Source organism: Schistocerca serialis, chromosome 3, assembly GCF_023864345.2.
Source record: "Schistocerca serialis cubense isolate TAMUIC-IGC-003099 chromosome 3, iqSchSeri2.2, whole genome shotgun sequence".
Taxonomy (NCBI): domain Eukaryota; kingdom Metazoa; phylum Arthropoda; class Insecta; order Orthoptera; family Acrididae; genus Schistocerca; species Schistocerca serialis.
In genome coordinates, this window is record NC_064640.1 from 754430241 (window position 1) to 754454322 (window position 24082).

The following is a 24082-nucleotide window of genomic DNA, read 5'->3' on the forward strand; positions in this document are numbered from 1 at the left end:
ACAACACATAATGTTAACGGTATTTGACCTTTTATTGTGAATACAGACGTAATCATGCAATTCCAAAGCACTAAGCGCTATTCCGCCCACGCACCCTCTGTCGCCCTTTAATCATTTACTGCCGCGCCTTGCTTCAGCTGTCCTCTAAATGCCGTCGATATGCAAGCTATCTTCAAAGTGTTTCAACTTTCACAATCACTAAAGTACACTACTGGCCATTAAAATTGCTACACCAAGAAGAAATGTAAATGATAAACGGGTATTCATTGCACTAGAACTGACATGTGATTACATTTTCACGCAATTTGGGTGCGTAGATCCCGAGAAATCAGTACCCGGAATAACCACCTCTGGCCGTAATAACGGCCTTGATACGCCTGGGCATTGAGTCAAACAGAGCTTGGATGGCGTGTACAGGTACAGCTGCCCATGCAGCCTCAACACGATACCACAGTTCAAGAAGAGTAGTGACTGGCGTATTGTGACGAGCCAGTTGCTCGGGCACCTTTGACCAGACGTTTTCAGTTGCTGAGAGATCTGGAGAATGTGCTGGCCAGGACAGCAGTCGATTATTTTCTGTATCCAGAAAGACCCGTACAGGACCTGCAACATGCGGTCGTGCATTATCCTGCTGAAATGCAGGGTTTGGCAGGGATCGAATGTAGGGTAGAGCCACGGGTCTTAACACATCTGAAATGTAACGTCCGCTGTTCAGAGTGCCGTCAATGCGAAAAAGAGGTGACCGAGACGTGTAACCAATGGCACCCCATACCATCACGCGGGGTGATACGCTTGTATGGCGATGACGAATGCACGTTTCCAATGTGCGTCCACCGCGATGTCGCCAAACACGGATGCGACCATCGTGATGCTGTAAACAGAACCTGGATTCATCCGAAAAAATGACGTTTTGCCATTCGTGCACCCAGGTTCGTCGTTGAGTACATCATCGCAGGTGCTCCTGTCTGTGATGCAGCGTCAAGGGCAACCGCAGCCATGGTCTCCGAGCTGATAGTGCATGCTGCTGCACACGTCGTCGAACTGTTCGTGCAGATGGTTGTTGTCTTGCAAACGTCCCCATCTGTTGACTCAGGTATCGAGACGTGGCTGCACGATCCGTTACAGCTATTCGGATAAGATGCCTGTCATCTCGACTGCTGGTGATACGAAGTCGTTGAGATCCAGCACGGCGTTCCGCATTACCCTCCTGAACCCAATGACTCCATATTCTGCTAACAGTCATTGGATCTCGACCAACGCGAGCAGCTATGTCGCGATACGGTAAACCGCAATCGCGATAGGCTACAATCCCACCTTTATCAAAGTCGGATACGTGATGGTACGCATTTCGCCTCCTCACACAAGGCATCACAACAATGTTCCACCAGGCAACACCGGTCAACTGCTGTTTGCGTATGAGATATCGGTTAGAAACTTTTCTCATGTCAGCACGTTGTAGGTGTCGCCACTGACGCCAACCTTGTGTGAATGCTCTGAAAAGCTAATCATTTGCATATCACACCATCTTCTTCCTGTCGGTTAAATTTCGCGTCTGTAACACGTCATCTTCGTGGTGTAGCAATTTTAATGGCCAGTAGTGTAGTTCGACGTTTATCCGTACTGAATCTTGTACACAGTTGCTTGCAGTAATAGAGGAAATTAAATCCAAATGTCCCTTTCATGCTTGAGAGGAAGCGATCTGTAAACGAGTAGAAAAAATGGTTTTTAATAACTCCAAAAATATTAATTTGCTTTGGACATTCTTAGTAGGTGCTACTTGTTGTAATGATTCTCTCCCTGTAAAGTACGTAGAAAATGTTTGCTTTCGCCCACATTGCACGTGAGTGAACAGCACTGCAATACGTCTGTTTGCACTGTAAGAGAGACATCATCATATGTTATAAAAAAAGTAGTTAACTTGCAAATCCAGTCAGTGTCTAGTGATCCACGTCGTTTTAATTTCATCGATTAGGTCGTGAATTGTTTTTTAAGACAAGCTTGAAGCACCAGTTCCTGTTTTCAAAATATGTCGTCTTATTCCCATTCAACGTAAAATAATCCACAATCACAAACACAGTGAAGAACCACAAGAAAGCACGTATATCTAGAACGAACAAAAATACTTGAGATCAGTTTCATTGTCTTTCTAATACCCACACGTCCAAAGAGCTTCACCTTATGTTAACCCTTTCAACAGCAAATTGAATCTGAGGCAACGGACGCCAAGCAAGGGTAGTATAAACCAAGCTAATTGTTCTCTAAGTTTCCAGTGAGTTCTATCAGTCAAAACATTGTTTATGTAACTTCCGTTTTTAGAGCTAAGTTCAGTTTTAATTTATTAACTATTTTTCTTTAGTATTGATTCCTTTGACGATTTTGAAAATAGCAATTGTTGATAAAGTTTTTATGTTATTGAAAGGATATAAATAATGGTTGACTATAATAAATAATATACTTTTGTTTTATTAACATTTGCTGCCATTTATTTGCAAACTCGGCTTCATAGTGTAGCATAACAGTATATTAAAATATCGATATATAAGCGAAAAATTATAATTGTGGCAAATTTACTCCTGAGGACTTCAAAACTTAGTAAACATCCGAAATTTTGGATTACATAAATTATTAATAAAAGGTAGTTCAAATCTGTCCGGAATTTAGGTGGTATCGCAGATTTGTGTAAAGGTGAAAAGTTCCATCAGGTTTTGATTTATTACGTTACCTACTGTTTATTCACTTTCCTGTGAGCAATAACTTGATGTGAGAGACCAACGTGTTTAATATTACCTTATTGTAATATTTTCACAGAATGTATGAAAGAGACCTCTGCATTTAATTTTTCGTTCCATTTTCAGGTCGGAGATGCTACAGTGCTTGAAGGTGGACTGTCGCCTGTATACTGCGATTTTGAAAAGTGCGTTAGGAAACGAGACATGTTGCAGCTGGTAAGTATGACGAACAATAATTTAAGCACATGTATGCAGCAATTTATGAATAGTTACTACCTTTGTGAAATTATGAAAATTTCTGAAACAATTTTGTTCATTTTTGTTTTCTTTCTCCTTTTTTTATTAGGTCGATGCATGCGCCAAGCAGAACGACAATTCCAAAACTGAAGCGGAGAAGTACATACAAACAACATCCTGCATTGCTGAAGAACTGAAGCGACGTAATTATGTAAGTGCTTAGCTAACGAAAAAAAAAAAAAACAGAGATGTATGTCGAAAATCAAACAATGTACAGGCCGTGTTGAATGGAATCTAAGAGTTGTGCACCGTTTTTCATTTAATCCGATATTTATGAAAGTACTAGAACCCTGCAACCGCGTGGCCCGCACGCTGCGGTGTGCGAGTGAGAGTGCAAATACGCTTCGCCAACGATGGCGGAAGTGGAAGTTGCCGAAGACTACCGATGCTAATTACAGCCGCGTGAGTGCATGTACACCAGCCATACGGCTGGCACAGCCGCGTGAGGCCTTGTCCGCAGACACACAGATTTCATGCATCTGCACTCACTTGCACATGGGTTGCAACTCTGCAGGGTGCACGTGCGCGATGCGCTTTGCTTAGCACGAGACTTGGGTGAAATTTATGAGAATGACGGATAACGAATAGAAATAGAAATTACTATTCGTTATTCACCAATAAGAAATATTATTTGAAACATTATTCACGTATACGAACAAGAACATTTCTTTGTCGTTGTGGATAAAATCTGTTTAGAATAATAGATAAATTTGAAATCCAATTGTATTTATTGCTCAAATTCTTTGTCATATATAAAACGAATGTACCTCACGTTTCTTTTAAATTACTTTTCAGAACAGCTCCCTTTTATAAGTGTCTCATCAGAAAGTTTATTTGATTTATGGAGAGTTACTGTTGAGACACTAAAGAAAATACGTTCTACACATGCAATGCACACCTGAATTCGTCTTTAATCATGACGTCGAACTATGACTTTCAGCTTTTCAGCTTAGAATCTTCTTTAGCAAAAATTGTGAAACCATCAGTTCTGCCGTAGTTTTTGGCAAACAAGTCGTTGTGATTCCAACTTAACTACACTTCTCAAATCACATTCCAAATAAAATCTTCTTTTCACATCATAATGTCATTCGAAACTCATAACCCGACTTCTTTCACATTTATTTGGCTATTATATATCTGAAGTTTGTTGTAAACCTCCCTTGGTCATGAGCAGCAATAAAGGTGAACTACTTATTTTTAAGTCGTGGGTAAGACTGTGCTGCAGTAACTGCAATGGGCATAGAAAGACGAGAAACGTCTTCAATCCTCTCTTCACAACTTCAAGAGACACAAGTTGCAAGTGTGGTACAATATTACGAATTCTTCTGTATTCTTGAACCCAGTGCCTCTCCCGAAATTTTTGAATCTCGTATCTCTACTTAACTTCATAGACGAATGTCTTACCGAAAAAACTATTCCACATTGTAACAGGAAACTTATTCAAAGTTAATCTTAAAAGCACTTTGTATGACTTTATACATCCAGCAACATTCCATGAACGTTTTAGGAGACTTTAGATGAAAAGTCTGTTGATGTTAATAGGAACAGCTGAGATCTTGCTTGGTTCACTCATTTTGTAGCACTACAAACACGAATTACGTAATTATACCAAGGAGACATGCATATCTGATAGTGTTAGCAATCTAAAAGAGGTGCTGAAGCTTGAGAGATTCTGCCGTCTGCATTCTAATCGTTGGCTGCTAACGTACAGTTCTTGCTCATGTTAGTGGTGGGAGGAGGAGACGTAACTGGCAGGTGCAGAGACAATTGAAGGGGGCGAGTCGGTAAGGGCTTTACAGCACTAGGCAGGCAATCTGGGGTAGTCAATAAAAGATGACGTGTATTTTAGCCCGCGCACTAGGCCGCTGTAATTTCGTGGCTCCACGCTGCTAGTTGTGAGCAGGCTGCCTCGTTTAAAAAGCATGTGGCTGCCTTCTGTCTTTGTGCACTTGTCGAAGCAGCCAGACTTTTCATGCATCCTGAAATAAATTGCACGATGCCTTTCGAAAGCTTGTAGGACCTGGGGAAATTTACAGTACTGGATGGACGTACAGTACACCGTCAAATTTATAGCCATCTCCTTCTGGCACACTATTTTGTAAAACACAGCATGAATTTATTATGATAATTGAAAATTCTTCTCGAACGTCCACTGGGCGAGGAAAAATTCCCCTTTCTCCATTTAATTGAGAGAATGCAATAAGTGTATTCTATAAACCGCCTAGTCCGAGATAGTCGGTTTTTAGAGATTCTTTTGGCCTTCCAGCATAAGGACACATTAAATTTTCAGATATACTAAATGCCTTGTCTCCGACAATGACGCATGGCATCAGTATTCCCTTGTTTGATATGTGGTTTTTCTCAGATATTCTTAAATTTTAATTAACCAGAGTCTTATGCAGAACTGATTGCATAGATGTGTCACTATATTTTCCGTGTGCCCCAACACCTATGTAAGTGAACTTATAATCCACAGCGCATAAAGCAAGTAAAATAATATATTATAAATATAGTGAAGTGCATTTGTTACGAGAAAAAGAGGCATAACATATTCCACGTCCGTCTCGCTCAGCTGATCGGTCACGAATGACCGTCAGCTGGCTGACTAAATTGGCTACTCAACATTGCAGCAGCGCAGTGCGTTATGACCCAAGCTGATGCGATGGGCCACCTATAAGCATTTTTACTTTTCATTTGCCACACTGTATATCGTATAAAACTGAGCTGAACTTGAAGGACGGTTTCAGCACTGCAGTGCTTTACACCCATCTCTGAACAGACTTCTTTAGCCAGTTAGGGTGGATCTATACTTCAACACATACTCCACGGTGCATTTTGACTTGGTATTATTGTCATTGTTATAGGCGAAATAAGGGAAAAGTGACCGATAAAATCATAGTACCAACCGAGGATCCTACCTCAAGCCTAAGTTTTGTAGTCTGGAACTTAAGCCACTGGAACAAAAAGGCATATTTATGGATAAACAATTAATAAGTTATTTATCAAACAGAAACGGCACTGAGCCAAGGAAACAAATACTAATTCTGTACAAGAAGTAAACAAAGAAAATATGGTGGGGTGTATGGTATTCGTTATTTAATTTATAGATAATTTATTGGCGAATAAATTTGTTTGAATTATCTACCTTTCAAATAATTGTCGAGATAGAAATCTGTTCGAATAATATCCATATTTTTTCACCATTACACCTTACACTTCCTTTCTCTTTTTGTACATATTATCAAATATAACGAGTCCTACTAGTTCATTTCATCGATGTACTCGCAAAAACCTACATTGTAGCTTGATTGCAATTTTTTTGGTAGTTATAAACAAAGTTAACAAAAGAAGTATGTAATCACATTCCTCAACATAAATATTTTTAATTTGTTCTGTTCAAAATATGTCTAAATGTCAGTAAGACTTTAGAAGCTGACTGAAAGCGAGCATTAATTTATCAGCTATTATTTCACGGAGATACACCTTTCCACAACTGAAACAATGACCTTCAATAACATTCAATATTCTGTTATAATTTTAATTTTCGTTATACTGTGGTAACACCTGGTGAATGTCAGGTGTACACCACACACCTTCTTCATAGAAAACGTGGAAAATGGACAGCTGAAAGAAATTCTAATTCTAAATGCATTCATTGGCTTACCAGTCCCATTAGCACAGCTACATTGTGTCGGGGCTGAGTAGGTAGAGTCCATGTTTCCCTACCAGCGTGGCAAGGGCACGCGGCTGTTTCCCGTCACTCCGTGAGTGAGCGTCACGTGATACCGAGCGAGTGAACTATCCAGTCACGTGCTTCCACGTGCACGTGCAGAGCGAGTGATGTAGATGAAGGCTACTCACACAGATTCGCCACGCGGATGCACTGCCCTAGAAGTGCCGCTATTTTTCTGCGAATCACAGAAAAAATGTATAAGAACGTAGTACTAACTAATTCGTATGCAAAATGATCATATTATAAGAATTTCATGGAACTGCTTGGATTAATGATAGCATGTTGCTCACAAAACGCGTGAAATATCTCAGTCACGAACCAAGTTAAAGAGGGCAGAAGCTTTGACAACATCGTGCTTAATTACTGTCTAAGCAAGAACCTAGAAGGGGAATTAAATTCTGCAAATTACCTATACTGTCTGCAGGCAACGTTTCTGAATCCATGGAAAAGTACCGGACGTTCCCGATATTTCATAAAAAAATTCAAGATACCACAAAAAACTTTTCGGAAGAATATTAGAAAGAAAAGGGTCTGTTGAACTGAGCAGACAAAAGTTGCAATGGATGGCTCGTTCGAATGTGTTCCGTATCTGGCGTCCGAATGTTGCGGCTAGATGCGGCGTATAGCGCGACTGTAGACACAACACCTGAGCTGTCTCTTAAAGGCAGCTGTCTTGCGAACTTGGCAGTTTAACGACTTAGAATGTTGGTTGGTAATTTGTTCAAGATTCGCAGGACATACCTTATCGGACATTACATAAGAATTCGGGTTTCCAAACTAAATTGTGTCTACGGCGGATCTCCAATATCACAGAGTCAGTGTTTCCACACGCATGAACCACCGCACAGGACAACAGCCACAACTAATTGACGAACGGACGTCACGTCGTCTAAGGAGAGTAATACAGGGAGATCGAATGATTCAGATGGTTCTAAGTGCTATGGGACCTAACATCTGAGGTCATCAGTCCCCTAGATTTAGAACTACATGTTTTAAACCGAACTAACCTAAGGATATCACACACATCCATGCCCGAGGCAGGATTCGAAACTGCGACCGTAGCAGCAGCGCAGTTCCGGACTGAAGCGCCTAGAACCGCTAGGCCACAGCGGCCGGCCAGGGAGATCGATAGTGTTGTGTAGCATAAAACGTAATTCATCTGAAAAGGCCTCCAGTCGCCACTCAATGGACGTCCTGCTGTCACAATTTCGTGCAAATTCCAGCCTTTGTGGCCGATAAACAGCCGTCAGCATGGGTGCATGAACCAGGCGGCTGCTGCAGAGGCCCATGGGCAGCAACGTTCGCTGAACAGTCGCTGAAGAGACACTGTTGGTAACCCCTTGGTTCATCTGGACGGTCAGTTGCTCAACAGTTGCATGTTTATATGCCCGTACACATCTCTGCGGCCATCGTTCACCCCTGTCATCTATGGCCCATTGTGCACAACAGTTGCCTCAGCCTGGCTTTTGGATGGCGCCATTTCGCCATGCACGGTATATTTTAACCATCGTGGTGCGCGAATAGTTTTTTTCTGAAAGTAGATTGTTTTTATTCACGATTATTATACACCGTATTATTCCCCCCTCTTTTGGCTACAGCCGGCCGGTGTGGCCGTGCGGTTCTAAGCGCGTCAGTTTGGAACCGCGTGACCGCTACGGTCGCAGGTTCGAATCCTGCATCGGACATGGATGTGTGTGATGTCCTTAGGTTAGTTAGGTTTAAGTAGTTCTAAGTTCTAACGGACTGATGACCTCAGTAGTTAAGTCCCTTAGTGCTCAGAGCCATTTGAACCATTTTTTTCTTTTGGCTACAGAACCCAGTTCGAGGGCCATACCTTACTGGGAGGGCCTGTATGCTGGCACGGTGCCTCTCTGCTGGTCGTCTTGCTGCATCAGTAACCTCCCCATAATCCACATACTGCTTCCTGCGGAGTGCATCCCTCATTGGGCCAAACGGATGGAAGTCGGAAGGTGCAATAGCCGGGCTGTAGGTTGGATCAGGAAGAATATTCCAATTTCCTGAGCTCCTCTCAGGTGCGCAGACTCGTGTAAGGCCTTGCGTTGTCGTGGAGAATGAGAATTTCGCTTGCATTTTTCTGGCGACGAACACGTAGATTTGAACAAGCAGCCGTATGTAGCCGGCCGGTATGCGGGAGATCTGATAGGTTTGAGGGACCTTATTGCTATGACGACAGACGCCTGGCGCAACGACTCTGTCTTTGGCGCTGTTAGTGTCATCGTTTACTACTGTACTTTAAACGTAAGTTTAAGTAATACAGCGCAGCCGTTTTAATCTTTAGAGTTGTCATCCAACTTTAAACGTTATCTTTAATGTTATCAGCCAACTTTCAATTGTATATTCTCATGATGCTTCTGTTCATTTGAAGAGCGAGGCTGGTAAATAAAAAATACAAAGAGCGACTTGTGGCTGTTTTCAAGAACTTATAAATTTGGTAGCATTATGAATTTGTTTAAAATGCCATATTAATGTACCAATGCTTTTAATTTATATAATTGTGGAAACTAAAAATTTAACTTCCACCTTAGAATGCTCCCTGTATAGTGGTAAGGGGTAGATTAATTTACAACCGAAATCAAGAAATCAGAATCAAAGATATACCTACACGTTAAAGTCTAAGCTGTAACTTTCTCGGAGTGCACCTGCGTGAAAATTGAAATTTTAATGCACATAGAAACGTGGCATTTTAGAAAGGTTTGGTTAATATTAACTAAATTGTTAACGTTTCACAAATAATTTCAGGTCTAGCTCCAGCTGCGATTCAGCACATCTAGTACACCTGACGTATCCTAATGGAAAGATCAGTTCGCGAATACTTTGATTATACAGGAGAGCCCATAGCTTCAGGGCAGTCCAGTTGTGACATAACTCTACTGATCTCATCGCTCTTTTCATAGATACTCTGCAAATTACATTAAAGTGCCCAACAGAGGGTTCATCGAACCACCTTCACAATTCTCCATAATTCCAATCTCGTATGGAGTGCGGAAAGAACGAACACTTATATACATCTTTCCGAACGAGCTCTCATTTCCCTTATTTTGTCATGGTGATCGTTTCACCCCATGTAGGTCGTTTTCAACAAAATATTTTCGCATTCTGAGAAGAATGTTGGTGATTTGAATTTCCTGAGAAGATTCCGCCGCAACGAGAAACGCCTTTGTTTTAATGATGTCGACCCCAAATCCTGTATCATTTCAGTGACACTTTCTTCCCTCCTCGCCATAATACAAAACGAGCCGCCCTTCTTTGAACTTTTTCGATGTCATGTGTCAGTCGCACCTGATGCGGATTCCACACCGCACAGCAATACTCCAGAATAGGGCGGACAAGTGTAGTGTAAGCAGTCTCTTTAGGTGTTGCACCTTCTAAGTGTTCTGCCAATGAATCGCAGCCTTCTGTTTACTCTACCCCCAACATTATCTATATGATCGCTGCAATTTGGGTTATTTATGATTGTAATCCCTGAATATTTGGTTGAATTTACGACCTTCAGATTTGACTGATTTATCGTGTAACCGAAGTTTAACGGATTCCTTTTAGCACTCATGTAGATGACCTCACACTTCTCGTTAGTTAGTGTCAGCTGACAATTTTCGCACCATACATATATCTTTTCTAAATCGTTTTGCCATTTCTTTTGATCTTCTGATGACTTTATTAGTCTATAAACAACAGCGTCAGTAGTGGGACATAGAGGGCACCACCCCACTCTCCATTGTTGCCAAATTTATTCAAGATGGCGGCGATGACGTCATCCAAGATGGCGGCATGTAGACTTGGCAACAGTGCATGACGTCATCCAAGATGGCGGATTTTGGCGGGAGAATAGTCCAATTGTGCTATGTCCACTAACCTAACCTCAAGAAAAAATGGCGGGAAGTTTGAATTTTGGCGGAAAAATAGGCCAATTGTGCTACGTCCACTAACCTAAGCCTCCACAAGAAAAAATGGCGGCAAGTTTGAATTCCAACATGATAATGCATGCAAAACCGTATTCTCTTTATTATTATTATTCATTATTATTGATTATCATTTATTAACATTCATTATCATTTATTATTATTTATTATCATTTATTGTTATTTATTATTACTCACCTGCCTCCACTAGAAAACTCCCTCCAAATTCAAATTCCAACATGCTAGTGGCTGCAAAACCTTACTTTTGTTTATCATTCATTATCATTTATTAACATTCATTATCATTCAATGTCATTTATTATCATTTATTATCATTCATTATCATTTATTATCATTTATTATTATTTATTATCAATTATTATTATTTATTATTATTGACCTGTCTCCACTAGAAAATTCCCTCCAAATTCAAAATCCTACACGATAATGGTGGCAAGACCTTAGTATTGTGTATTATTATTCATTATCATTCTTTCTCATTTATTATCATTCATTATCATTTATTACTATAGGATTACCTCCACTAAAAAATTGCTCCAAATTCAAATTCCAACACGATGTTCTTTCGAAAACTGTACTTCTATATATTATTATCATTTATTATTTATTCAAGATGTCCGATTTTCTCGGTGAGAAAGCCATTCTCCTTACATCCATAACCAAAATCTATCACAAGTTCAAATCCACAACACCATAATTGATCACATGTGTGAGCTTTCTCCGTCACTTATCTTTTTTCACTGGTAGCCTATCATAATCAAGTCAAATAATAAACTCCACTTATAGTAACGTAATTCACGTCCAGTCTGCAGCTCGTGCTCGTGCGGTAGCGTTCTCGCTTCCCACGCCCGGGTTCCAGGGTTCGATTCCCGGCGGGGTCAGGGATTTTCTCTGCCTCGTGATGACTGGGTGTTGTGTGATGTCCTTAGGTTAGTTAGGTTTAAGTAGTTCTAAGTTCTAGGGGACTGATGGCCATAGATGTTAAGTCCCATAGTGCTCAGAGCCAATTCACGTCCTTTGATTTTGCAGGGGGGAAGGGACTGAAGACTTTATTTCAAGCAGTATGGTCATCACTTGTTCTCCAACACAGTCAGCACACACATCTTTGATATCGCAGTGCAGTCACCACGACGTCCACTCTCCAACTGAATTAGTTCAAATCCTTGCCATCCCCTTGCCAGCGCGCGGAGACACTGCGTACGCCTGTCACGTGAGGCGGCCGGCCACTAGCGCGGGGTCGAGCCCAGCGATCGCTCCCACGTCGTAAACATGTTTTCGCTGGACACGCTGGAACTTGTCGAGTTTGACGTCACAGCGGCCCCTTGTCCACTCACCACGTGTATTCGTCGCCTCCACGCATTTCCTGCCAAAATTGTCTCCCTCGGAGCTGAATCGCACAACGGTCGGCCAATTCCCTGCAACACTTTCGGCGCCACGTTCAAACCTGTCGATGCCGACCGCTCACCGTCCACCACGTGTCCATGTGTGAGCGAGAACGCTGTGCTACACTTTTGGCGGCAAAGTTTGCTCGACATCCGCCATGACTATATAACAGCACTAGAACGCCTGCTAATTGACTTGCTCTCGCGCGCGCGTAATAACTGTACAATCGCTGCGCCGCCACCCCGCTTACGTCACACACCCTCCATACACGCGACGGACATAGCCTTCTGTAAATATCGGGAAAATGACTCTTTATTGCAGACATTACAGTCATGCAGGTGTGTTCCAACTGACTTCTCCATGCTCACTCAGCGAAACTCCAGAGTGCAGCTGATGTACGCGCGGCCGGCTGAGCCCACTCCATCGGCAGCTCCCTGGCCGTCTGACGTCAAGCACACTCCTACGCCCAGTGCGCCAGCTTGCGGCGAGCGGCGCCTCAGGGCCCCGCCACAAACGGTCAGCCGTGCCCGTCAGCACTTAACGCTGGACACTATGGAACCTGTCGACCGCATGCCGGACAAAGGATACGCTTGGCGCCAGAGTTTCACTGACAGTGGAATCCACCATGACCGTATAACAGCGCGTTTGCTCGTCGCGAGAACGCTCGCTAATTCTCTCTCACCACCCCGCTATATTAAATAATTCAATTTACAATTCCATATACGTATGCAAACGTGTTCAACTCCCTAATTTCAACTACTTTTCGAGGACCAGACCACCACCACCTCCTCCTCCTAGGAACCAGCGCCAGGTTTCAAATCTGCCAGTAAACAAAGCTCACTTGCGCTTCTGCCACCAACCTAAGAAAATTGTTTCAAACCAAGCCACCAGCACTCAACGTCTCCCTACACGTTTCTGGTAAAACGGACTCACCTTGCAGTAAGTCCATGGATGGAGGAACGAATTTACTTTATTTAGGAATGGAGTATATTTATCACACCGACATGTCCCACATCATACAGTCCTGCAAAACTCTCGTACATAACTCATTTATAATGTTCTACACACACGCTTGCTAATTGTAAACAGTTAAAAATAAGTCATAGAACAGCCTACAGACATGCGAACTGCTCGTAAATGATGCAAAACATTTACCTCCAAATAGCCAAACAACTGCTAATTTTCGGAAATAATTTCAGTTCATAGGCTGATGGAAGGAGGAACGAGTGTACTTTATTTATTTGCAACATATCTTTTTGAAACTTTTACTTCTCATAGGTTTCGATATGTGAGACTGACTGAAGGCAGCTTCTGAACTCCAGTAGTGCACTACACTTGGCAACACAACCACACCCATCAAGATATTCATTCCAATCCAGACCTGTAACTCCTCTACAGAAAAATTTGTCCAGTTATTTGTCTACTCACTCACATTTTGACCAGATTGCCGTTATTGCGCAAAAACAGCTCAGACTGCGCTGTGCTGCTCAGGGAAGTAAGGAAGGGCTGCACTCTATTTATTTGGAGCCCTTTTATTAAGTCGTGGAGTATATTTGTCACAAAACACCTGCACTGATCCCACTGTGGTATTCTGACACAGGCCACAAACACGTAAACAACTCCTAATTTCACCACACAATACCAAACAGCTCTTAAATAATGCAGTACACAATATCAGCAGACGAGCTCTGTACTCTTAAACTCTCCAAATAAAGCACCGCACAGTGCACAGACATGCTCGCAAAATAGTGCAACAGACGCGCCCAAACACCACCAGCTGCCAAACCGACCAAAAGTCTCTGCTCGGCCTCCCCCAAACATGACCTCAACACAGTCGCATTCGCACCTATCACCGGAGAAATTGATATCGCCTATGCGCCTTAGATTACGCTCCAAGGCAGGCCTCGCGCGCGTGCGGTCAGTGGGGAAGGGGATTCCAGAGTCTCCAGCCAAGTTCAGCTTCCGAGCTCTCATGACAGCCGACACATGTGAAAGCTGCATTGTTCTTCTCATGTATACCGCCGGCTTCTCAGGTCTGGACCTGCCTTCACGTCTATTCTCAGAATAGCTCATAGCTCGTTGACACACTCGATTAACGCGGCCGGGAAAACATTTACTACTCGCATGCAACCGAGATGGTGACGGAAAACCAACCAATCTGATCTGCACTGCAGGCGCGTGTAATCATTGAGAACACTCTATTTATTTTTTTTTGAACAACTTATTTAACCATACAGTGTATCTATCACGCTATCACAAAACACCAATCCCAGATGTGCCCTGAGCCATGTTGCACAGCCCACAGGCACGCACCCAATCATAATTTCAGTACACACTATAGCAAACTGCTACTAAATAATACATCATACAGATGTGTAGATACGCTCAGTACTTGTAAACTATCCTAATAACGCATAGCAGAGCCTGCAGATCCGCTCGCAAAATAACTCAGCAGACGTGCGCAGGTACCCCCACTCTGCACCCTGCCCACAGGATCGTGAAGTCACTCATCCGTCTGATTTCAGACCTCGCACAGCCCCTGCTCGGCTTCCGCAAGCGTGAGTTGGCGCGGCCAACGCGCTCGTCAGCGGTCAAAGCACACACATACGTCCGTCCAGGGCCGCGATCCCGAGCCGCGACCACCGAACGCGGGTGAAAGTCAACTTTACATCAACGTAGCAAAATACAAAGCGCAGCCTCCATACGCTAGACTCATCATAGCAGCACATGTCTTTATCTCCTATGACACTGTAGCACACTGCACATTGCTCCTCACGCGACATTACACGGCCCTTTAACTAAACATAACTACACATCCCTGCTCTCGCCTCGTCGCGTGACCAGCCATCTAAAAACCTTCTCAATATTATTCTTACTTTACAACATTTTTTTTTAAATAACATCCCACCGCACGTAACCTCACACCCGTCCCACCATCAACATACGCAAACGTCCTAAACCCTATCTTGAACTCATATATCATCCCACAAAGCATGCCTATCAATCAATTTACCGTTCTCATACCCACTTTTCGAATTACAAACGTAGCCTCTATCTAAACACCATTCAACTCATCTTTCTCGCACTTTCAACAGTAAAATTAATTTTACACACAATACCAAACGCAATTAAAGAGTCAAACTTTTATACAGAGCATCAAGCACACACAACAATATTCAAAGCCCGGTCCATATTTATCCCCTCCACCTTCAATTAAATGTTATTACCATTGCCCCAACATTCTGCCAGCGCTCGATTTGTACCTATTTTTCCGCTCTTAACTGTTGTCACTAGCGGTCGAATACCTATATCTATAGATTGCATAAATTTCCACATAAAAAAATCTCGACCCGCCGTTTAGAGACTCCTATATCCAAACACATAGCATCATTCAACTATCACTTGCTCTTATCTAATAACTCATCCATAAGGTCTGGGGGCAAGGTCATCCCTTTCTTTCTTTCTTTTCTTTCTTTCAGCAGCAGACAGCTATTTTTTTTACTGTGGTAGCTAAACTGAGCCATCAACTTAACATCACCATTCGCGAAAAATATCTTCAAATACGTAAACACACTCACTCAATTACACAGCGGTCCCGCTGGGGACATGACCTTCAATATTACAGTTCTTAATCCAATAACCACCCAAACAAGTACTAAATGCTCAAACTAATCCCATAGCGCCTTACAAAGCGAGTGTCCGAGCGCCGCCGCCGGCATGTCAAAGCCACATAGCTGTCCATCCAAACAGCCGTCCACTCAGCCCCAGGACCAGAATGCTGAAGTGGGCTCTCCCTATACCTGCTATTTTCTAACGACGTACAATGCACAAATGGATTCCTGAATAGCGCAGATCTGTATCTCCCCCTTGCATCTCCAACAGGACATGTAAACAGTGTCCCCCCCCCCCCCCCCCCCCCCAGCCAGTGAACCCGACGTCATTCACCCTTCGCTCACAATTTCCACTCGCATATATAAAACCATATTCACTCCTGCCAAAACTCACTTAATAATAAAAAAGCATTCTCCCTTTCCAAGCATATATGAGTATGCATTTATCTTCACCCATCTGATCTCTGCAATTTAAGTCGGAGAAAGACATATCTATTACCTTCTGCAGCCTGTCTATAAACAGAACGATCTCAGTTACTACAACAGGATCTTGTTTTGACCATTCGCCGGAAATGCGCGCAATGTTGTACGCCTCAAACTAGGTACAAGTACAACAGATCCTCAACACCCTATCATCTTTATCCTCTACCATCAAACAGTGAAAAGTCACGAAGGCACCAATGCGACCCACCTCCAGCGTGGACAAACGGAATTCACAATACTCCCCCCGAATAACTCAGAGTGCAGCCATCCAAGAATTCCTAACAGCTCGCCAAATCCAACACCTCAAACTACAAATGCCTATATGAACAACATCATATTAAATATACACACACGCTGCAGAGACCCCTTTAAAGTTTGATCACCCATACTCTAAGCCCTTGTTCAAACAGTGTTTTCTAACACGCTTTTGCACACTGCCGAGCATTTCGTCTTTCTGCCGCGGCTTCGAAGTCATTGTCTGATTCTAAACAGACATTAACACGGGCTGATGCACGGTCTCTCACAGGAAACTATACCTTGCACCTTATAAATCATATTCTTACAGTCGATAGCATAACATTGAATGATTTTAAATAAAGGACACCCACAACACAAGGAAAATAGACGAGCCTGCTGGCGTTGTAGCCACTTCCCTCTAAAGTGATTGACCACCTCTACATTTAAACTCATATGTCGCAGTGACCGAATAGTTTATAACTCTGCATTCAACTTCTAGTGATTGGTCATTTTTGCACACAAGTACAGGATCACCGTTTTCGGTGCTAGCAACCCTGGAAGTTGCGGTCCATCAATCAAAATTTCTCCCCCAACTAAAGCAAGCTTTGTCAGTCAATCATTATGTCGTACCCAATGCACAGATGCGATGGATAAGACACCCCCGATCTACTGTAATATTATCCATCACAGCTGATATCGCGAAAAATTTTACAGTAAGTCCAACACTGGCCAATCATGTGACAGCTTGTTTTTCTTAATTTCAGTATCATAGCTAAACCATACATCCTCTACTTTGCAAGTATCATTGCGACCATTCATAGATGACTGCTCAGCACGTCCTTTCACAATTAATTCTCGAACACGTAAAGACGATCAAATTATACCAGACAACGCTATACATATTTCTAAGACCTCGCGCATAGTACTCGATCAATCTCTCTGCGTATGGCGGTCACAGAGCTATCTAGTCCTCTTACGTTAAAAGACCATCCTCACCTCGGCATTGACCTACCTACCCCGCAACATCGCTACCCAATTATTCCTCAACCGAGCAGACGAATACAGCTGCACTCCACCTCTCTTGACTGAATAGAGCTTTCCTAGTCCTAATCCATACAAGTGCACCACATTTCTCGAAATGTAACCAAGTCTTGGAGCTTAGCACACCACATCGATCTATAGTAACAGATCTCAAAGTGCCTTAATTTAATAGCATACAGTTAAGAAGAAGAAGAACGGAGCGATATTTATACACAACGTACTTCGATAGATTTTTAAGCAAATCATCCAATCTATCATGTGTAAAGTATTGTTCTAGAGTCCATGATCGGTGCATCGAAGGTTCCGGTAGGTGAGAGAGAAAGAGAGAGAGAGAGAGAGAGAGAGAGAGAGAGAGAGAGAGAACATAAACGCACACACACTCCTAAGACTAGAACGTTCAGCACTTAAAAACGGGCAGCAACCTTAGATCGCTTACTTTTCCGTCCTGTCAGACATACATCCTTCTCCCCGGTCACCTTACGCTGAGCTATCTCTACCCCAATCGTAAAACTTTTCCTTTCTATGATACGAGCCCAATATAGCCCTGCGGACAGGTCTAGTGCCCAATGATCACCCCGGATCACGAGTCAGAAATAATACTATTACTCCATCAGGTCTATATAAAAAATGATAGTTATTAGCAGCCGGTACATCCTACAAGCAAACAGATACGTATAACAGCAGCGTCCAACATGTGAAAATTAAAAGTCATCCCGTCACCGACTCGGTAAACACCCGTCTGTCGGGTAAGTGTGTACACAATGATTACAGCCCCTCACACATACCCACAGCTAACTTAGTTATGACGCTGAAGTCTCGATTTTACACCAAGCATGCGATATTGTGGGGATCGCGTAAATCAAAGTGCATTTAGAGGAATGTGTCAACCTTCATCACACATGAGATGGAAGTCCTCTGATGACCGACGGGTTCACCGTTAACGATCGCAAGTAGACAGCGCTTTAAGCCACATACCGAACACGTACCCGCATACGACTAGAACGCTGGCTATGTCACGTGACTAAAACATCCAAATAGAATACTGGGAAAAAAAATCTACCTTCAGCAACTTGTCCTTCTCTAGAATAAATGAGTCAACGTTTGAATCGTACCTAGTTGCAGCTCTGTCTCAATCGATCATCTCGTACACCCTCTGTTATGATTTAACACAGATGTGAGTAAGTTTAGACGTAAATTGTTCTCTGTCCTCCTGAAAAGCATCAAATAGAGTATTCAACTCGCGTGTATCGCTGCTACCTCAGTAGACATACACTATAATACGAGAAAAAATTGACTGACTTCCTTATTGGGCTCGCTTCGAAGTCATCGTTTTCCTGCATTCCTCTTGTTGCCGCATACTTGACTCCATGTACAAATTCCCCCCCTGCGAACCAGAAGATAAGCAAGTACGTTCTCATTTTCACTGCATTTCGGTGTATATTAGGTTAGTTTATATCTATGCGCTAATCAGTTTTCGCATTTCTTTCGATTTTATGTCAGATCCATCCATGCGACCGCGACATAAGTTATCGTTCTGTGCTCTAAAATTGTCTCTAAATCTAACCAAGGCGTATCCAGTCACCTCCACATTCGGAGAGCGCATGTTCCCAGGACCCGGTCCCATCGGCTGGTGGACCAAACTTCGAGCATAGAATACTTCTCCGGACGTAACGCGTGCTTGGTCCACCCGTGAACCCTATCAAGGATGCTGCGTATGGTGGATCCGCCTCTCGGACACAGCTCCGGATATATAGTACGCAGCAAATCCACACTCGGACGCTAACTCGGGTATTGAATACTGTGGATCTGCATTCAAATACAGCTTCCTACCTTGCGCGAGGCGGATCCACCTTCAAACACTACCCCGTGCGCGGCGTATTGTGGATCCGCATCTGAACACCGCTCTCCATATAACTCGCGGCGGATCCACATTCGAACGTTAACCCTACTCTACTGCCGGTCCTGGTCTCCGAGCTGATAGTCCATGCTGCTGCAAACGTCGTCGAACTGTTCGTGCAGATGGTTGTTGTCTTGCAAACGTCCCCATCTGTTGACTCAGGGATCGAGACGTGGCTGCACGATCCGTTACAGCCATGCGAATAAGATGCCTGTCATCTCGACTGCTAGTGATACGAGGCCGTTGGCATCCAGCATGGCGTTCCGTATTACCCTTCTGAACCCACCGATACCATATTCTGCTAACAGTCACTGGATCTCGACCAACGCGAGCAGCACTGTCGCGATACGATAAACCGCAATCACGATAGGCTACAATCCGACCTTTATCAAAGTCGGAAACGTGATGGTACGCATTTCTCCTCCTTACACGAGGCATCACAACAACGTTTCACCAGTCAACGCCGGTCAACTGCTGTTTGTGTATGAGAAATCGGTTGGAAACTTTCCTCATGTCAGCACGTTTTAGGTGTCGCCACCGGTGTCAACCTTGTGAGAATGCTCTGAAATGCTAATCATTTGCATATCACAGCATCTTCTTCCTGTCGCTCAAATTTCGCGTCTGTAGCACGTCGTCTTCGTGTTGTAGCAATTTTAATGGCCAGTAGTGTAAATTTTGCTACTTGGTAGAGTCACCATGAAAAAAGAGTGGTCTTATGACATTGAAACTTCATGTAAATATTTTTAAGGACACGCGGAAGAAGTAACGAATAAACCATTGAAAGAAACACATTTCGGTTTCCATGTGGGAGGGTAACTTTTGTTAAATGTGTACCACGTTTACGCTCCAAATTACAGGTGTTGCTCAATCTGCAACCACCACAGCATGGAACCGCACAAGAGATACCATTTCACAACTGTTCGCAGCAATTTTCTAACGGTGGAGCATGGAATGTTAAGCTGTCGTGACGCTGCTTGTGCACTGCTTGAAGATCGCATTCTGCGTCCAGCGTTCTCAGCCATGGAAACAGTAACTTCTTTAACATTTTGTAGTGCAATCGGCCATAGGCCTCTCTCAGGAGCAATTTCGAAACCGCGAGTTAATTCGAAATTCCGAATCATATTCTTCAACCACAGTGTGGGGTTTATTCCTTTAACGCGTCGATACTTGAGTAGATCAGCGTTACTATATTGGAGTTATTTTGATAAAACAACTTTTGGAGTAAATTCTTGCTCACCTTGTCCAGATCCATGTTGACTGCCGCTGTAATGCACGCTGATGCTCGTGTTTCAACCCTACGTAGGTGCATTAGTACCAGCTCACAGTCTGAACATCATTCCTATAAAGTTGGGTACTCATTCGGTAAATAGTTTCCCGTCTATACTGACTCAGGTGGAGAAAGTTTAATTATAGCCACCCTGTATATTCGTCCTGAATGACTTGTATAAAAAAATTTTACGTAAAATCATTCTGTCGAAATTAGTTACGTAGGTGACTGACCATTAACAAAAGACAATCAAATAAGAAATTCGCAGACGAAGCAGATGAGAATACCCACCTTTCGCATTTAGAAACGTATTACGAAACGCAGACATTTACGGATGTTCAGCACCAGTATCGAAAAGTGCTAGCTGACTCTAAATATAAATAGATGTAGTCGAATGAGGGTAAACAGACGGAAACATCCGATATCGTTTGACTACGCTATCACAAACATCAGGTATATGGGTGTTTCTTCCGGAGAGATGTGAGGTGGGATGACCACATAAATCTGGGAACGAGGAATGCAGACGCCAGCGTCAAATTTGTTGGGAGAATCGTGAGGGAATGTGATTCACGCATGACGTGACTGAGGTCGATTGCAAGACACTAGTTACACTAGTTACTGAATATTATCAGCCAGTCATGGTCACTTGCTGTTGTTGTTGTCTGTAATCCAGACAGTGTTTTGATGCAGCTCACCATGCTGTTGTATACAGTGAAAGTGTCTTCATCTCTGAATAACTACTGCAACATGCATACATTCGAACCTGCTTACTGTATTCTTGCTTTGGTCTTTCTCTACAATTTGTACCGTGCTCACTTCCCTCTGTTTTCAAACTGACAATTTCTTGATGCCTCAGGATATGTCATATCAATCGATCCCTTCTTTTAGTCAAGTAGTGTCGTAATTTTCCTTTTTGCCCACTTTGACTCATTACCTCCTCACTAATTACTCGATCTATTCATCTAATCCTCAGCATCCTTCTGGAACAGCACATTTTAAAACCTTCTATTCTCTTCTTATCTGAACTGCTTATAGTCCATGTTTCGCTTCCGTACATGGCTACAATCCAGATAAATACCTTCAGAGACTTACTAATATTTAAATTTGTGTTCTCTGTCAACATTTTTCTCTTTTTCAGGAACGAATTTCTTACTATACCCAGTCTGAGGCGTCTTGTCACTGTTCGCGCGGCTCCCTCTGTCGGAGGTTCAAGTCCTCCCTCGGGCATGGGTGTGTGTGTTGTCCTTAGCTTCAGTTGGTTTAAGTTCGATTAAGTAGTGTGTAAACCTAGGGACCGATGACCTCACCAGTCTGCTCCCATAGAAAGTTACCACAAATTTCCAATTTCCAGTTTGCATTTTATATCCTCTCTACTATGGCCATAATCAGTTATTTTGCTGCCCAAATAGCAAAACTCATCTACTGTTTTAGTATCTCATTTTCTTACCCGATTCTGATTTAGTTCGACTGTGTTCCATTACCATTGTTTTACTTTTATTTATGTTCATATTGTAATAACTTTTCAGTACACTATCCATAACGTTCAAGTGCTCTTCCAAGTCATTTACCATCTCTGAGAAAGCTACAGTGTCATCGGAAAACACTGAAGCTTTTATTTCTTCCCCTTGAACTTTAGTTTCCTTTCCCAATTTGTTCTTAGTTTCTTTGGCTGCTTGTTCAGTGTACAGGTTGACTGACGTCGGGGTTAGGCTACATCCTTGTCTCATTCCGTCTTGAAGCACTGCTTCCCCTTCATATCCTTCTACTCTTAAAACTGTAATTTGATTTCTTTACAGGTTTTAAATAACCTTTCGCTCAATGTATTTTATCTGTGATACCTTCAGAACTTCGAAGAGTCTCGTATAAATGATGGGACCGTTTTAATCACCGTAGGCTGTCAATTTCATTCCTTTAATGTACCATGCAAGTAAATAGTTTCATCATTTAGATGGTACATTGAGGCTGTGGACCCATACATGAAGAAATTATTCGAAGAGTGTATTTCGATCAGCATTATCAAAAGCTTTCACTAAATATACAGATTCAATAAACGTAGGTTTTCCTTTCTTTAACCTGTCTTCTAAGTCGAGGGTCAATATTACCTCACGTGTTCGTACATTCCTCCGGAACACCAACTGATCTTCCCTTCTAATAGTTTTTTTTCCTTTCATCTTTAAATAACTCGTCTAAGTACTTTGCTTCCATGACATTAAACTGATGGTTCGGTAATATTAACACCTACCAGCACCTGTTTTCTCTAGAATTGAAGTTACTGCATTATTTTTTAAGTCTGTGAGTATTGCGCCTGTCTCATATATTTGCACACCAGTTGCAATAGCCTGGAGCACTTACCAAGTTGATTAACGTAAGACATAGAAAACTTTCAAATAAATGTTTCACAATTCTTCACAGATTCGTCTGGTCTATGTGAGAGTGTTACATACTTGCTGAGCGAACAGTGGTTGAAGATGCTACAAGAGTGACGTTATGCATCGCGAACAGCCTTAATCTCAAATTTGAGAGGGCCCACTTCCCAAAATAAGTCGAGAACCACACAACGCCCTCCACCATACGTCAACGGTAAAATTACAGACATTCTGGCCCATACGGGAGGTTGCCGACAGTCCTACGAGACTGGTGCCGTACGTACATCGGACGGTAGATTGCGGAGTACAGATGTGCTGCTTGTAACACAGGTTGTCTGCTTTCAGCTGTCCGGGCCTCGGTACCCAGGCGGCTACACAACCCCGAAGTCGTACGCGGTGTACGTGACGGAGGCTGGCGAGCTGCGTGTGATGTCGACGTACTGGGGCAACGACCAATACAGCTGCGAGCCATGGCATTCCCCATTGGGGTCCCCTGGCGCCTCAGCTGGAGGGTCCTTCTGATCGCATTAACGATAAAAACTCACAACAAATTTTCCTTAATGTAAAATTAAATTTTTCTCCAACAATTAAAACACCTAATAATACTCTGTGTACGTTTTATTTCTATTCACGAAATTTTTACATTTGCATTTAGTGTAATTTATGGCAGCTCTGAAACTTTATTGTCGATTAGATGTGGTTTTCACAGGTGTTGCTCTTACCTACTGAGCTGATCCCCAATAACTACAGCGAGCAGCATACGTTACGGGGGATCGATAAAAGACAGCCGGCCGCTGTGACCGAGCGCTTCTAGGCGCTTCAGTCCGGAACCGCGCTGCTGCTACGGTCGCAGGTTGGAATCCTGCTTCGGGCATGGATGTGTGTGATGTCCTTAGGTTAGTCAGTTTGAAGTAGTTCTAAGTCTAGGGGACTGATGACCTGAGATGTTAAGTTCCATAGTGCTTAGAGCCATTTGAACCATTTTTGCTAAAAGAGAATGTTGATATAGTGTTAGTTAATTCCAGGAGTCACCACGGAACGCTTGCAGAACCATACCGGATCAGAATAACAATTGAGTGACAGCCTGTTGTTTACAG

The 24082-nt window shown here is 42.8% G+C and overlaps 1 protein-coding gene across 1 annotated transcript in view; it reads left to right on the forward strand.

Moving 5' to 3' along the window:
- LOC126469574 (uncharacterized) overlaps positions 1 to 23590 on the forward strand; it is a 64998-nt gene extending 41408 nt beyond the window's left edge. Inside the window, exons 4-6 of the mRNA XM_050096693.1 lie at positions 2856 to 2945; positions 3076 to 3177; positions 23331 to 23590. Coding sequence (XP_049952650.1) covers positions 2856 to 2945; positions 3076 to 3177; positions 23331 to 23507 — 369 coding nt within the window. The 3' untranslated portion in view covers positions 23508 to 23590. The remainder of the gene's footprint in view (positions 1 to 2855; positions 2946 to 3075; positions 3178 to 23330) is intronic.
- Positions 23591 to 24082: the final 492 nt, after the last annotated feature.